The 18205-nt window shown below is 43.0% G+C and overlaps 1 protein-coding gene across 1 annotated transcript in view; it reads right to left on the bottom strand.

The window, feature by feature from the left end:
* The window catches only part of LOC309562435 (monocarboxylate transporter 2-like), a 127091-nt gene that overhangs the window by 1905 nt on the left and 106981 nt on the right, over positions 1-18205 (bottom strand). The window contains exons 3-4 of the mRNA XM_082266651.1: positions 11075-11218; positions 945-1778 (exon numbers count right to left, since the gene is read on the bottom strand). Coding sequence (XP_082122777.1) covers positions 945-1778; positions 11075-11218 — 978 coding nt within the window. The remainder of the gene's footprint in view (positions 1-944; positions 1779-11074; positions 11219-18205) is intronic.

Genomic DNA, 18205 nt, shown 5'->3' with positions numbered 1-18205 from the left:
CTATATGTGGCGGTGGTCAGCCCCTCCCAGGCAAAGTGACGTACCGGTACGTCACTAGCCTGGGAGCGAATAGGGGACGAGCGTGCACCGCCGGAGGCGCGCTCCCGCCCCCGCAAAATACCCCCTGGTCAGGAAGGGGGTAAAATCTTCCGGGGCTTAAGTGGTTAAGACAAGATTTATGTGTTTCTTATAATCAGTATGAATTTGTTCCCAATATGGTAGTCTTGGCTCTCTAGTATGTTTTTTTTTTTTTTAACCTGTCAAAACTGAATTGCCATTATGTTCAGATTTCAGAAGTGGTCCGTGCCTGCACCCAAACTTTTCTGTACTAATACTATAGTAAAAGTGCTGGAAATATCATGTTCCTGTGAACAACTACTATTAAGACAGCCAAGCATTATAGATGGGATGTATAAGGTTCAGGAGAAAGCTGTTCTACACTTGGCCAGAGATAAATAGGTAAAAATCCATGGCATAAGGTTGGCATTACCAGGCCTGGTGCTCACTTATGTTGAGTTCTGTTTCTCATTATTTATCTGCTTATATAGTTTACATGTGCGTTACTTAATAGATAGGCGATGGCCTCTTATGCCTTAATATAATAAAAATCAAATAACGTGCGTAGGAGGATATAAATATGGAACAAGCCAGTCAACAAACTGACTACCTGGAAGGAAAAGTCATCAGAGGCATCTAATATAAGCTATGGGTCATTCCTTTTGCATCATAAAACTATGTTGATGTACAATATTTTATCTTAAATGTTTACCATAATTGTAATGAATTTAAATTTTATTGAATACCTAGTGTTGTTCCTTTTGATGGCACCAGGAAAGTACCATTTTATTTTTTTTTATATTTGATTTATCTGGTTATATACATTATTATTATATAGAGTATATCATCATTATTTAAGTATTTTGGGTGCAAGCTTTGAAAATTACCTCCAATTGGTGGCCCTAGTAGAAGAGGAACACACTCTACAATTGTGACCAGTCCAACAGCACTTGTAAATCTCTTGACTCCGACTAGATCCATAAGAGTTTCAAATTGCAGGGCGCATACCATGCCAAAGGATATGCCAAAGAATATAGAGTACGTGACAAGGCCTGCATAGGAAGTAGCCAGAGGGCACAGAAGATGACAAATGCCATTAAATACCACAGAAAAACTGAGGAAGTACTGGATTCTTGGCCTTATCCATTTGGTGTTGCCTATTACTCCAGTTAATGGTCTGGCAAACATATCAACAATGGCGAGTATGGATAAGAGAAAGGCAGCTGAATATTCATCAACACCACAATGTTTTCCATATGGAGCAAGAAACACAATGGGGGCATAAAAGGCAATGAACATCAAGCAGTTTCCAACAAGATAAATCAAGAAACCCCGGTGCTTAAAAAGAGTCAAGTCCAGATTCCTGTTAAACCGGGTTAGACAACTTTCTTTATCCTTTTCTGAATCTGCTGTTTTTCCTGGCTCAGTAAGACTTTTGTTAACTTTTTCTGGATCTTTCTCCTTTTTGTTTTTAGTAGCCATTGGTCCAATGGGGCGGAAGAGTGCACCAGCCACACAGCAGTTCAGAATCAGGGCTCCCAGAATGAAGAAGCTGCCCCTCCATCCATACTTGTCAAAAAGAAATTGATTCAGCGGAGCAAGGGTTGATAGGACAACAGGACTTCCAGCCATTGCCAAGCCATTGGCTATTGGTCGTCTTTTCATAAAGTACTTCCCCACAACGATGACAGAGGGCTGAAGGTTCATAGAGAAGCCAAACCCTACAAAATGGGAACAAATGGCTTTAGCACAGGAAATAATGTCATAACAAAATGTAAATTTTAAAAAATTGCAAGTCTATCTAAAACAGGGGTCTCCAAGCTTTTCAGTATGAGGGTCAAACTGTATACTGTAGAAAAATCACAGGCCAAAAAAAGACCTATCTGGGTCCTTATTAGATTATTTTTTTACATCAGGACCCCTTTCTATCAAAGTCCCATCAGAGTCAACCCTTAGGTAAGGATGGACTCTGATGGGACTTTGATATAAAGGGGATCCTGATGAGTAGTCCTTTACATCAGGGTCTCCTTTAGAGTCACCCCTTACCTCAGGGTCCCCATCAGAGTTCCCACTTACATCTGAGCCCTACCCCCCCCCCCCCCTTACATCAGGGTCTTCATCAGAGTCTCTCCTTATATCAGGATCCCCATGATAATGCCTCCTACATCAGGGTCCCTTTTACAGAGTTTGCGTGCAGGTTTTGGGGTTGAAGTGGAGATGGTACGCAGCTTCCACTGGCCTTAATTCTCAATCAGTGCAGGTAATGATATGTAGGGTTGCAACTAAGCATTATTTTCATAATCGATTAGTTGGCCGATTATTATTTTGATTAATCGATTAATCGGATAATGACCTTAAAAAGTGGTGTATAGCTTAGTTATTATGTAAAGTTTAAAAAAAGGCAATTTATTCCTAAATATCTATATGCAGTGGTAAATCTAAATAAGCAGCTAAATGGTTAGGGAGCAAAATCTCTAATCCACTCTGAGAATAACAGACAGAAGAGATATACTGTATATACTATTAGAGGTTAATTCTGGTAAATATCATCAGACTCAGAGATAACATTTTTTATTTAGAAAAAAAAAAAGGAAAGTTTGATAAAAAGCTACATGCGCCTGTTGTCACATACAAAAACAATGTCTTCCTTCAATAAAAAAATTCATTTTAAGAACATTTTTTCGATTTTCAAATCATTAGTGTGTTCTAATCGACGTTCGTTTCCGACCACAGTGATGGGAAGATTCGAAAGAGAAGAATAGAAAACTTCTTGGTCGAAGGAATTTTCAGACAGTGAATGTAGTTTTTGTTCAGTAATTACATTCGTTTTAAAACTGAATGTTTAAAGCAAGTGAAATTTTCAAACAACATTCTTTCATTCAATGAATGTATGAAGATTTTTCATATGAATATTCTTGTCCAAAAATTGGTGTAAGGCCAGTATAAGGCTCGGTTCACACCTATGCAGTTTGCTTTTCATGCTTTTTGCTGTGCGTTTTGCGCATGTGGTTGTGCTGCAATTTGCGTTTTGCTTTTTTTGGCCAATTTGTTATTGGGCAGATTAAAAAAACACAACAAACATGTTATACTTACCTGCTCTGTGTAATGGTTTTGCACAGAGCAGTCCTGATTCTCCTCTTCTAGGGTCCCCCTGACGCTTCTGGCTCCTACTGCCTTCAGAGTGCCTCAATAGCAAGCTGCAAAGTATACTATAGACTATAGAGTGCCCCTATACCAAGGTAAAAAAAAAAACTTCTGCCTTTAGAACCACTCACCTCCTACCCAGGACTACATATCCCATGAGGCATTGCTCCTCACACATTCACATTCACAAGTTCTAAGGCACTTACTGACATTTATGGAGGGTGTACTGAGCTGTATTTGTGTGTAGTACTGCCCCCTAGAGGACCGCTGAGAATTACACTTTCTGGATTCCCCTGGGTTACCCTTAGCAACTGACAGCAGATAATCAGCAATCAAAGTCCTTGGTTCAGTGAATAATCAATCCAGGAGATATTATTATTATTTTTTTTTTTTTTTTGAGAACTACGATAGGAGAAGAAATGAGTGGGATACTCCAACTTTTAACTATTCACAGTCTTGAGGACAGCTAACTGTAGAATGCGGCAAGGCCGCTGCTTCACTCTGCCACTAAAGTGAAGATGATTTAAATGTTCCTGCTTAAATATTCTCTTCAGGGTCCTAAACTTGGCACCCCCTTTACTCTCACTGCCTGTGTGCTGACACCCATCCGCTGACTCTATCCACTGGAGTGGTCCCCTTCCTGGCAGGCCCATGGGCAACTTCCTCTGTACTCACGGACACTGTTTTTCCAGAGTCACCATTGCCTCCAACTCCACCAGTCATCCACCTCTGGGTTCAGCCATACTTTCTGGTTCCCCACGCCGACAGCCTGTGACCACCTTCCATAGCTTCATAAGTGGAGACAGCCATCACCCTCTTTCCAGGACTTGGCTTCCCGCCCAAAAGACCCCCTGCCACATGTGTCCTTGGCTTTTATAGCATATCCCAGGATACACCACTGGTCTTTGCCAAGCCACTGAGACAGCTACAAGAGCCTGTGTGTCCGTGGCTGAGCTTCCTCCACTGTCCAATAGGCCTCCCCTTTGGCCACAGTGGGGACACTCCCTCAGCCCAGATGAACCACACACTGGACACATGGAACAGGCCTAACTAACAGATCCTATCTAGCACCTAACTAGGAGGGTGCTTGCTACATGTGCTTCACTGTGTCTTCTGATATGTAAAAAAATAATGCATTCTGTATGCAGGCCAACTAATCATCAATTATGAAAATAGTTGACAACTATTTTCATAATCAATTTGTTGTCGATTAATGGATTAGCTGTTTTGGCCCTAATGATATACCACTAAATCCAGATGTGGGCCAGATAAAATCTTGAAGAGGACCAAATGTAGCCCATGGGCGATAATTTGGAGGACCCAGTTCTAGAGTATGGTGGCCACCCTGAAAAGGCCCTATCACCTTGCCTTCTGCAAACGACATACAGAGTTATGATGATACTGTGATTTTGAGCAGGTTTCATAGTTTGCAAAGTAGTTCACATGTGTCAGATTTTTTTTAGCAGCACTTGGTAACTCTCTAACACACAGGTGTCAAACACAAGGCCCGCGGGCCGAATCCGGCCCTCCAGGCCATTTTATGTGGCCCTCACACCTCTCCTGTAGGTGCAGGAGAGCTCCAGTCCTCCTCCAGACCTTATACTTTCTGCTTTCCAGCAATGCCTCCAGCTTCTTCCCAGCAGCAACACAAGGTAAGAGAGGTGCACTGTGATGTAAGGGAGGGTGGGGGACTCAACTTCTGATGGTGGAGAGGCTCTTGACGTCTTATGTAAGGGTAGGGAATGCCCTGACATCTAGTCTTACAGATACAACTGGCCCTTTTGAGGGCAATCATAATGCTGATGCGGCCCGCGATTGAATTGAGTTTGACACCCTTGCTCTAACACTAGTAAGCAAATATTACAGCAACTGATTGTTAATTGCAGAGGAGTCTCTACAAGCAGAGTTCAAGACCTCTTGTTTTACACAAACAATAATAATTTGTCTCACGAGATTGCTAAATCTCTTAAGAACATTGGAGGGCGAGATCTCAATCTCCCTGTTTAAATTTAATTTTTTTTAAAGCCGACCGACTATTAAAATAAGATCCCTGTTACCTTGCCAACCTTGCTCTCATAAAGTCATAAAAGGGTAGCAAAACTCATAAAAAAAAAACCTTCAGAAGCTCCTACAGCAGCCAGTCATTTGTCCAAATGCATAGACATTCGGCCAGCTGATTGCTGCAAAAAAGCAGGGAGTATCAGCCCGTCTAAAATCGGGAGGCCTGCTTTAAAAAGCAAGGTGGGCAGGATAGAAGGGGTCTTCTTTTAAGGTTAGGTCTACCTTAAGATTAGAGGATTCAAGACTGTCTAATGAGTTGTAGCATAGCTGGGATCGCTAGAATCTTAACACTAGACTCGATGAGAGACAAAAGAAGGCAGTTGATTGATAATTCATCCCCTCAGTCTAGGTCACAGGTGTCAAACACAAGGCCCGCGGGCCGAATGCGGCCCCCCAGGCCATTTCATGTGGCCCTCACACCTCTCCTACAGCTGCGGCACCCCCCTTGCCTCTGCCCCCACCTTGTCTCTGTAGTCAGTAGCAGAGAGCACAGCACTCCTTTGCCAGATTTTGCACTCCTCTGTGCAGCTGCAGAAAGGCTCATCTTTGCCCAACCCCCCCTCTCAGCAGAGAGGAGGGCAGAACTCATCCTGCACCTCTCTGTGAAGCTGAAACACTATGCCTTTGCCTCCCCTGGTCTCAGCATTCAGCAGACTCTGGAAGCAGACTCCAGCCCGCCTCTGGTCCTCCTCCAGACCCTGAACTTCCTACCAGATCCACCCGCATCTTCTTCCTGGCAGTAGCACAAGGTAAAGAGTTGTACTGTGATGTAAGGAATGGTGGGTGACTCTTGACTTCTGATGCTGGGGGGGTTCTTGACATCCCATGTAAGGGTGTAAGGGCGAGTGTGGTGCTCTGGACATCTAATTCTACAGGTATAACCGGCCCTTTGAGAGCAACTATATTGCTGATGTGGCCCGTGATGAAATTGAGTTTGACATCCCTGGTCTAGGTAGACTGAATCCTTCAGGGTAGTTTTTTAGGCAATTTTTAGTAGCTAATTCCTTCTATTAAAAGAACTAGCTACTAATTGCTAAGAGTTGTAATTTATCATTAAACAGATTTTAAAAATATTCCTATGGTGTAAGCTTTACTAGAAGAATGTAGTATTAACCAACCACACATATTGGGGCATTGTGCAATCATGTGCTACTTGTGTAATTTACCCAATAGGGAGCCATTTGTTCCATCTGGTTAGCAATCAATTGCTACTATTAGAGTTTAATCATTAGCTATATTAATAGCACAAACTACTAAAAAAACACTGGCAGCTTTAGCCATAAATTATGCTAATTTCATATACAGTATCTCACATAAATTACACTATCTCATATACAGTTCCCCCAAAATAACTGAGTTATTTTGAGTGGACAGCAAATTTACACTGTTAAACAAGCTGTACAATCACCACTTTACATTGTAGCAAAGTGTCATTTCTTCAGTGTTGTCACATGAAAATATATAATAAAATATTTACAGAAATGTGAGGGTGTACTTACTTTTGCGAAATACTGTACCCAACAATCTGGAGTTGTGTACAAATGTGAATAGTGGAGTTAATGGTATTTCAAGAGCTTTACTGTATGGAACTTTTGACATTTGCAAAAAAGTGAACACTTTTATCATTTAACACATTTTCGGAGGCACACTGGATTTATGAAATGTAACATGTCATGCAAATTTAGGTTGAATGCCAACCACTAGGTTGAATGCCAACTACCCATTTAGGTAATAATCAATTAGAGCTCCCTATTATCCCATCATTAATTTTCCACTGACACAAATCTAATTTATTATCATCTCATTTTACTAGCATTAATTAGTATGTGATCGTATCCTACTCAGCTCTTCTCTTGCTGACTTGCCATTAAAATGATTTGAAGTCACAAACAAAATTCTTTTTTGCAAATTTAACTCTTTTTCTCACTTAAAGCTGAACTCTGGGCAGATATAAAGGAGACAAATTAATGAAGCTCTGTATTTAATGACAGCATAATTACATTTATTTTTTAATGTAAGCAGTGTAAGTACCTGAATTAGACTCGGTATAAGCCTCTTGCAGTCCCTGTACAGCAGAGCTTAGGCTGGGGGTGGAAAAAGCAGCACGAGAAACCAGCCAAGTGTGCTGCACTGCCCATGTGCTTACTAGGAACATGCTGATAGAAGAAGGGGGCAAAGTGAAAGACAGAGATATACCCAGGGCCAGATTAACGTAGGGGCTATTGGAGCTGCAGCTCCAGGCCCCTACCTTTATATAGGCCCCGGGTTTGCCATATTCACTGTTACCACTCTTCTGTCACTTGTAAACACAGAAGTCTGGCTTCTATGCTCGCTTCCCCAGGCAGCTCCCTCAGAACCTCCCCACACAGCACGAAGGCCGGACAAGGAGGGACAGTTGCCGATGCATGGATGTGTTTATGGGCTTCAGAGACAGCATCCCATATTGAATTAGGCATGCATGGCTGCACCCTTCCTCCTCTGGGTGCATGCCAAGGCACGGCCCTTAAGGCCCTTCAAAATCCTCAGCACCAAGCCCATGATGCTCTTAATCCGGCCCTGGATATACCCATCAGTCCACTGCTTCTCCTAGCAATTTCAATCACAGGCTGGGGGAGGATTAACACCTGGCTGGAATTGGTATTGCTGCAGCAGCGAATAAGCAGGGCTGTGCTCTGTGACAGAGCTGTGTAAACCTCATGACTGAATGGACAGGAGAACTAATCCTTCAACAGGTAAAAGAGATCCCTTATATATACGGTACTTCATATGTGCATTTAACTGTTTGTTAGGAGTTCAGCTTTAACTGCAATAGAACACGTTCCTAGGTTACTCACCGCTGCTCCCCCGGGATCTCTGGGTCTGAATTATGAGGCCTTCTATGACCATATAAACAGTGCCTGCCCCTGTCCGTTTGAGGCTATCCTTACACCATAATAGGTGGGTGTCAGTACTTCAGCTCCAGTTTGTTATCTAGTCTCTATTGCTATGTATTTATCTCCTATGTGTGTAATTCCCACCCTGGGGAACCACCATCTCTTTACCCTATGATATCCTTTTAATTGACTACTTTCCCTTTATTCAAAAGGCTTAATTCTAGCTGATACTATTTATCTTATACCCATAGAGTATCCACAATTTGGAACATATTAGAGAGATGGTATGGTCAGTCGTTTATCCCTAGATAACTATAAGAAGCGGTGATTATAAGGTGGGTTTAAATACTACATACATTACAAATATACTGGGGGATATATAGTAGATATAAATACATACCTATATGATGCTCTGCTTCACAGCCTTCTCCTTATGGTACCCTGGAGTCCAAACCTTTCGAATCCAGCATAAATGGAATATATATATATATATATACGCTAACATGGAATTTACATCTTAAATACGGAAGCAGTAATCCCTATTCAGTGTCTGTGCCGTCATAATCCTGTCGTCTACTCTGAGTCATTATCAACAAGGGTCAGTAAAAAAACAGAACCACTTGTAACAATGTATGTTAATAAGTATTGATGATTTGTTGACAGATGTATAATCGAATAATACTCATTTGGTTATGTTTTATGTTACTTATAGAAATACCGGTCTGTCACGGTCTCTCAGGCCCTGAGAAAGCCATGAGCGAAACGCGCCGGCTTGCTGGGGACCTACACTGACCGATTCCATCGTGAGACCTATTCTCCATCCTACACAGGCTCTTTGAATTTGTTCCCTTTATGGGACGTATTTCTATGCTGTTAATGACTCATTCTGCTTGATTTTATTTATTTGTATGTCTGTCTATTTGCACCCAATATGCATGGCGGTCCATGCCTTTTATCTCATGTACTAATAAAATGTTATTTGGTTTTATAAATTGGTTTTGCGTCTGATCCTTCTACTCCCACTGGCCTGTAAAGCCCCATCTTTTTCTTTCTTACATTTTTTGGTCTTCTCATAGGGGTAAGGGCCGAAACTACACTGCAATTTTTGTATGCAATAGAACACAGTCACTGGTCTGTGATAGGATGACAGTGGGGCCAATGCGCCAATGGCGATGCATTGCACAGTTTCCTTCTTTTTTTTTTAAACAAACTTTGTTGAAACTTCACAAAGTGACATTTTATTAGGTTCTATTGGCTGCAGCGCAGTGGGAGGTTAAGGATTGTGACGCACTGAAAAAAGTAACCTATGCGGTATTTTTTTCATGCTTGTAAACAAGGCGTAGTACAAACGCGAGTACATTAGGCACATATTTTATGCAGGATCTTCGGCTAGCTCTGCCAGCAGGAACCTGCATTCTGAGCAGAAAAATACTTATACTTTATGCCCATGTGAAGGGGACATTCACTCTCCAAACTACTTTGCAAGTTTGCAGCCTCCCTCCTTCACAATTTTTGTCTACCTCTTTTTTTTTTGGTCCAGCCTGCCCCATCCCTCCATTCACGTCTAGGTGTTTAATGTGCTCCAGAAGCCTACTGGGGTATCCACGTCAAAGATTGCAGGAAGCATCTTCTTACAGAGAATGGCCAGAGAAAGGCTGACCTGGTAATGCACCATCATGGGCCAGTTGCAAGAACCCAGGTGAGACCTGGCTCCCAATGACATCATAGAAGAAAATAGTGGCGTGGGTCCCAGTGGGTGACAGATCACAGCAGGACAACGCTGGATTCCCTGAGGATGTGCATATGCTATTTAAGTACAACCCAGTGGACAAGGTAAGAAAGAAAAAAAATGAATTATATAATCCTGGGACATATGGTGTAGTGATCGACCGATATAGTTTTTTTGTTACCGATACAGATATTTTGGCCATTAAATATCGGTATCAGCCGATATTGGCCGATATTTTTGTACATTTAAAAAAGTTAAAAACATTTTTTTTTATCACTTGACAGGTACTCTTGTGGAGGGATCTGGGGGTCTTAAAGACCCCAAACCCCTCCTCTGCACCTAAAAGGATTCAAAACGCCAAGTTTGGCTGTTTTGAATGCTGTCATTTTTTTTAAATCTGGCGCCGAATACCCGGAAGGGATGTCATGACATCCCTTCCGGGTTTTTACATGGAGACCCGATCAGAGCAAAATGCGGCTTTGAACGGGTCTTCGGCAGCCATGCAGGCTGGTTGCCCAGGTCTCCCGTACCACCACGGAAGGCTTGCCCCCCCCCCCCCTCTCGCTCCTTGTAATAACAGCTGAGCGGCTTCTCAGCCACATCGGTTGTCATTACAAGACAGCCGACCATCGGCTATGAATGCCGGTACTGGGGTAATGACTTTAGCTGCAAGCATCACTCCAGTACAAGCACTTTCCGAAATATTGGCAATATCGGTAACCTCCGGGGCAGATTCCGATATATTGGGGAAAGTGCATATCGGCCCCCGATATATCGGCTTTGCCAATAATCGGTCGATCCCTAATATGGTGTTCCCCTTTAACGGTGACACAGACAGAAAACCTGACAGTGGTTCTAACCCCTCACAATGCTATTCAAATCAGAAAAGAAAAAAATATTCTATTTAGTTTTACTTTAACACAAATAGTTGTATAGGCAACATGACCCTGACCAACAACGTCTAGCATTTATTACATAAGCAACATCATAACCCTAATGAATACATAGATCTAAGAAAAGTGCAATAAAATACCTGATTTGTCACGTTAATGTGAAATTCTGGCTAATGTCAATACAATTTCCTGCGTGTGAATTTTCATAAAATGTACGTCATAAATCTGCCGATCGATTGTCCTGTCACTGCTTTAGGGACAAATCCATATGTTACGACAGATTACATAGAATAACCGAGGAAATAATGGCTCATTACCTGCAAGGACTCCGACGAAGATGTAAAGCTGTAAAATACTGGTGCTGAATGTGGCTAGGATCATGCCCACTCCGCTAAGGAGACCTCCTGCGATGACCACAGGGCGGCTGCCATATTTGTTTACCAAGATGCTGCTGATGGGACCTGGATCAATGTGAGAAGAATGGATTACATAGATTGCTTTCATTAGACTGTACCAAAGCTGAAAATGCTGCTAACATGAAAACAATAAATGTGATTAATAGCAAATCACTAAAGCAAATGAAAATATAATACAAACGACCATTATAATATGGGTGATGAAGTGTGATATTGGCTCCAATGTATTCTGTATATAATAAATGTGTGTGTGTGTGTGTGTGTGTAAATCTTCCTATAGCTTTTTACTTTCACCAGTCATGCTATAGTGCAGGGGTCTCCAAACTACAGCCCGCAGCTAGAGTCAAGTTTCCCCTTCCCCTTGTACTGTCTTTCCCCAAGACAGTCAGTTGCTAGGACCGCCAGCCATCTTGTAATCAATGACATGCTTGTCCGAGCACTAGGATGGAAATTTCTTTGTCTATAACTGCTCTAGACCTTCTACATGATATGGTGAAATGATAGGGAATATGATGTAAAGGGGGGCTCTGATGTAAGGTGGATCCTAAATTGGACCCTGAAATAAGGAGCCCTGATGGGGATCCTAAAGAAAGGGGGTGCGGATGGGGACCCTAACATAAGGATCATGCTGGGGGCACATGCCTGAAGGACATGTTGGGGTTCTTCCAAAAAAGTGGGGTACTTTAAATAAGTGACACTTCCATTCTTCCATACTTCAGTGATTTTCACAAAGTGAACATCAATAGCAAACTACTTTCAAAAACACCAGACTGCAGATGACCTCGTTTCCAAATCCTCTCTCCTTCGTCTATGAAACATACGCTCTTTACCTCTCCTTTTCACAGTTGCATCCTCTCTCCTTAAACTCTTTCCTTCACCCCACAATCTGTATATATCACCCTCACTTCTGCCCTCTCCTCATTACTGCACTCATCACCTCCTCCTAATTCTAATCCCACATGCTAATAAAACCCGCAGGATGCTGAGGCATGTACCCTCATATAAATCGTATTCTGATATTACCTCTCTCACTTTTCTGCTTCTCCTAACCTCTAGAGATATATCCTCAAACTCTGGGCCTCCTTAATTTAACTGTACCCAACGCACCTATCACCCCACATCCGTTGGCAGCAGTCGAAATCTGCGTAATTTAGTCTCCATTCCTCTTTCCAAAACCAGCCTCCTCTTCTCCTGTGCCCTCTGGAATGCCCGCTCTGTCTGCAACAAACTCCCCACTGTTGACGACCTCTTTGTTACTAACTCCTTTAATCTACTTTCTGTCACCAAAACCTGGCTTCATGAATCTAACACTCCTTCTCCTGTTTCCCTCTCCCAGGATGGCCTTCTCTGGACTCACTTCCCTAGACCTAGTGGAGGCAAGGGAGGTGGAGTGGGAATCCTCCTATCCCCACAGAGCACCTTCCAGGTTCTCCACTCTCCTCCCTCTCTGTCCCTCTCATCATTTGAATCTCACTGTATACGTCTATTCTCTCTATATTCCTTAGGAATTGCTGTGATCTACCGACCCCCTGAACCATTATCAACTTTCCTCGAGGACTTTTCTGCCTGGCTACCCTACTTTCTCTCTTCTGAAATTCCCACAATCCTTCTCGGCGACTTTAACATCCTTGTTAATGTGAACACTCCTGCTATTTCTAAACGTCTTAGTCTAACCACCTCTTTTGACCTGAAGCAATGGATATATGCTCTTACTTACTCTCAGGGCTTTTTTTCTCAGAGAATAGGTGCAGGAACTCTCACTTTTGGAGTTACCCCTTGTCTCCGCCCCCTACCTACCTCCGAGCACTGTACGTAGGTTCCACCCCCTACCCACCTCCCAGTACTGCCCCTTTTAGGGAATACAGAATCAAGTATCATTTGTGGTACTAAGTAATTTGTATGGGATTTGTTAATTTTAACAAGAAAAGCAGTAAAATAACAAAGGACACCCCTAGCAACAGTAGATCCCACCAGCAAGAATGGACCAAACACAACAAAATACACCCAGCAACAATAGACCCTCAGCAGCAACAACAGATCCCCCCCCACAGACAGCATCAATAGACCCTCCAGCAGCCATTTACAATAGATGGTTTCTTTAACAGTAGATCCCTCTCAGCAACAACTGACCCCCCCCCCCCCACAGCACATGAGACCAACCGCAGCAACAATAAACCCCTCAGTAAAAATAGATATCTTCCGGAGACAATAGGTCCCCCAGCAGCAACAGTAGACCTCACCAGCAACAATAAACCCCCCCACAAAAATATATCACCTCCAGCAACAATAGATCCCTCACCAGCCAGTATCAAAAGACACCCGTGGCAAACCCCAGCACCCCTTGCCATTACATACATTCAGTGCTGGAGGTGCCGGAACTGCGTTCCCCCGCGTTCCCGATGAAAAAAAGCCCTGCTTAAGCCCCGTACACACGTACCGATCGTCGGCTGAATGATCGGCCGTCTTTTGTCCGAGGGCTGTCTTGTCTGTTGAAAAGTGCAAAAGACTGCACACGAATTTTGTCGGCCAACAACAGCCGACTGCAGAAGTGATGTCATGTGATGGTTAACGTTCCTGGTCTTTTTTCTTTTCTGAGCATGCCCAGTCTTGCAAATCTGCTGTCTGTCGGCCGAAATCTGTACTGACTGGCGAACAATCGGCCGTTCTGGTGTTGGCCAACAAAAATTTTAATGCTTGCACGACAGATTCCGTTCGGCCGAAAATGCGCTGTCGGCTGTCGGAAGCATCATACTAACAAGCCTACAATCGGCCGATCGGTCGCCGGCCGAATCTTTACGGCCGACAATCGGTACGTGTGTACGGGCTTTTACTCTGATGGCAACACCCTAGACCTTGTATTCTCCTACCCATGCACTCAATGCAACCTCTCCCAACAATCCTTTTTCTCTCTCTCTGATCACCACCTTATTAGTTTCTCTTTCTCCCTGTCTTCCACCACCTTTCCCTTCAATCGCCTAACAAACACCTGTAGAAGATTTTGCCTTTAACTCTCTACTTCGTCCTCGTCTGCCTTCTCCCACTAAATCACCCACTGCCCAGGAGATCCCCAATCACTTCAAACATAAGATTTATTCAATTTGTGATGAAATCTCCACTCTACAGGTATCTACCCCATTTAACATCCCATGTCCACAGGTACAATCAACACTCCCCTTATTCAACTCTGCTACTTCAGATGAGGCTGCTAAACTCATTTCCATTGCCCACCTAACCACCTGCCCCCTGGACCCTGTTCCCTCTCAAATACTACAGTCACCCTCTGACTCTTTCCTACACTCTCTAACCCACATCTTCAATCTCTTCATCTCTTCTGGCATCTTCCCCAACTCTCTAAAACATGCACTGGTCATCCCCATACTTAAAAAGTCATCCTTGGACTTTCAATCTCACACTCTCCCAATCTTAACAATCTACGCTCAATCTCCTTGCTCCCCTTTTCCTCTAAACTCCTTGAATGCCTGGTCTACAACCAACTGGGTAACCACCTCATTAAGAATAACCTTCTTGATCCTCCTTCAGTCTGGATTATGCCCTCAACCCTCCACTGAAACTGCTCTTTTAAAACTCACAAATGACCTACTAACAGCAAAAAAAACAATGGACACTATTCTGTACTCCTACTTCTGGAACTTTTGGCTGCCTTTGATATGGTTGACCACCCCTCCTCCTCAAAAAACGTTACTCCTTTGGTCACCGTGACTGTGCTCTGCGCTGGCTCTCATCCTACCTAACCCACCGCTCCTTCAGTGTAACTTGCAATTCCACTTCCCCCACTCCTCTTCCTTTCTCTGTCTGGGTCCCCTGGGTCCCCCAAGGTTCTGTTCTTGGACCTCTTCTATTTTCAATCTACACTTTAGGCCGATTTTGCATATAGTGTACGGCCAGCATTACTATGGGTTAAGTCCTTGCTTGCCACCTCATGGACTTATCTCTTTTATTTATATCTAACAGTTTTCTTTGAGCGCTGAGAGTACAGCTAGAAAGACACTGTTTTCTCACACTGCTGTCTACCTGGTTTTTGCATCTTTCCCTTGAGAATGCAATGCAGCACATGCGCCCAATGTTTGGAGGTGGATTGCAGCAGGAGAACCCTGGTTTTGCTGGAAGGAGGAGTATGTATTTTGAGGATAACTCAGGAAACCAAGTATGAAGAGATTAAAAAATATATATTTACTGAGGTGGAGAGTGGGGGTGTAGTTCCTCTTCTAAGATAAAATTGCATAGTACACAGGAACATACAAGCCTACTGGATTTCTTGCAGAATCAACAGGTATTTTTTGTGTAGAGGACCCCTGAAAATCAGGGGTAGAGAGGGCCTACATAACTCCTTTGGGTGTGGATTGTCAGGCATGGTGGGTAGTGATACAGGTAGAAGAAACGATGGGCGCCAGTCACTTTTATGCTTGAAGTAACAAAAGAGTTTATTTCTTCTCAACAGGACAAGAATAAACTGAGGGAGAGAGGGGTAGGGCTCAGGACACCCTTGGAGAACAGTCAATTTGGCAGACTCCGATTACAAAAAACACAGGTACTTAGACAGCGGTATAGGATAACAGACCTTGAGGTTCATTCAGTATCCATAAAGCTTCAGATTGATCTGGGAGGCAACTCCTCTCCACCAGATCCAATCTCACTCTTTTAGTGGTCTGTATTGGCTGGACAGCTGTCTTCCATATGAAACCGGCAGGTACCTCACACAGGTTACTGGATCTCTGTGGATGCTCTTTTCCATGCGGGTCGCTGGCTCTCCTCAGCAGAATCCCAGACATGTGGCTAGGCCCCAGGCTTCAGGCCTAGCCAACAGCAGCATAGCAGCACACATCCGACCCAAAGGGGGTCTGGGCAGAAAGAGAAAGATTATTGGACCTCCCCTCCGTTAAATAGTGTCTCCCAGCATTCCGCAGCCAAACTGTAATTGGCTAAGAAAGACATGGATATTAACAGTTTGTTTAGCTGTAATTCTCACTCTAGTGTCGGAGGCAACAGTGCCACCTACTGATGGAAGGAAGAACAGCAGCCAAACCTAGATTAAGAGGAAGTCCAATTGACCACAGTATAAATATAGCCAAGCTTGTTACTGCCCAGCAAACTAAATTTCAATAGCAACCCTGCTTTAAGACAAGGGTGCTACATTTGCAATTATCAAACAGATATAACAAAACACTTTCACAGGTATAGTTAGGCCAAAAAGAAGCACATAAAAAAAAAAATCATTGTTAGGCTTACATACACTTTACTTTACACCGTACAGACCTGATTTTACACACACACACACCTGATAGCTGTGTGTATATCTGGCAAAGCAACTTCTGGCTGTCAGAAGCAATCCGGTGCCTCTACAGCCGCTGGATTGATTCCACACCCCCCCAGTAACAGGTATCCATCTGCCATGTATCCCCGGCTCTGCATTCCCATCTGCAGAACCAGGTGACTGCTGTTGGGTCAAAGGGAAGGAGCTCCCTGGTCCGCTCTCCTCCCCTTCTTCTTGCTTACCTGGAAGCAACATGTAAAATGTCACTTCCTTGTCCCCCTTTTTCTTTTCACTTACTGAAACTTGTCGCCATTTCACAGGCGCACACAAATTTAAGGTTTGACATGATGGGTATTGATTTACTCTGTGTAACCTCATCTTTTATATTTTACCAAAAAATTGAGTCATTTATAGCATTTGTTTGCCTATTAACTTTAGTGTATTTTTTTTACCTTTGCCGTAATATTGTGTAACATAAAAAATTTAAACTACTACTATTTTATTGTAAAAAAGGAGTGAAAATATTGCTATACGCTTATATAGCTATACAACACTCACCCTGCGCTAAAAGACACCACTTCAAATACAAGTTACTATATAATACTATACCATAAACAGTGCAGGTGCTATAACTCAAATAAAGATCGATAACATATGTGTGAATGAACCCTCAAATGGAAGTCCTCCTGGGCAAAAAAAACACACACATTAGCAGTGCTACATGTAATTATTTCTCAGCGAATAGATCGTTCTGCAAGTGTTCACAAAAAAGAAAACTACTATTTTATTCTCTAGGGTGCCTGGTATTAGACATTTGGGGGTTTTATACCTAAAATTATTTAATAAACATGTGTGCAAAAAAAAAAGCACAAAGGGTTACACTTCCTTTCCTCTTCTCAGTAATTATGGGGAAGAATTGTCCTGTCACACAGAGATCTTCCAACAAGCTGGAAAATCTTACGAATGGATAGAGATGTCGTGAACATAAAATTTTATCTTCGCGAACGGCGAACGTGAACTTCCGCAAATGTTCGCGAACGGGCGAACCGCCATAGACTTCAATAGGCAGGCGAATTTTAAAACCCACAGGGACTCTTTCTGGCCACAATAGTGATGGAAAAGTTGTTTCAAGGGGACTAACACCTGGACTGTGGCATGCCGGAGGGGGATCCATGGCAAAACTCCCATGGAAAATTACGTAGTTGACGCAGAGTCGGGTTTTAATCCATAAAGGGCATAAATCACCTAACATTCCTAAATTGTTTGGAATAACGTGCTTTAAAACATCCAGTGTGTGTATACGATCAGGTATGATTTTGTATCGTTTAGGTAGTGTAAGGGTTACGCAAGCTTCACAGTGACAGACCAAACTCTGACAGACCAAACTCCCCATTTAACGCACCGCAAACAACCGCCAACAGTCCATTTGCAGTGGGCACAGTACAGTCTGTGGACCTGACACTCACTGGCAGGCAACTGCAATTATATTACAGAGGAAAAATTAAAAGAATGTTTTATCTGCAAGGTGCTGTGCCACCCTATATGATTGGTGGGCAGTGGGCACAGTACAGTCTGTGGACCTGACACTCATTGGCAGGCAACTGCAATTATATTACAGAGGAAAAATTAAATACATTTTTTATCTGCAAGGTGCTGTGCCACCCTATATGAGTGGTGGGCACTGGATGTGGGCACAGTTCAGTCAGTGGGCCTGACACACACTGGCAGGCAACTGCAATTATATTAAAGGGTCAAAATTA

This window comes from Pelophylax lessonae (genome assembly GCF_965119305.1).
Source record: "Pelophylax lessonae genome assembly, chromosome: 8".
Classification (NCBI taxonomy): Eukaryota; Metazoa; Chordata; class Amphibia; order Anura; family Ranidae; genus Pelophylax; species Pelophylax lessonae.
The sequence above is the reverse complement of the archived record's forward strand: the minus strand, read 5'-3'. Positions and strand labels throughout refer to the sequence as shown.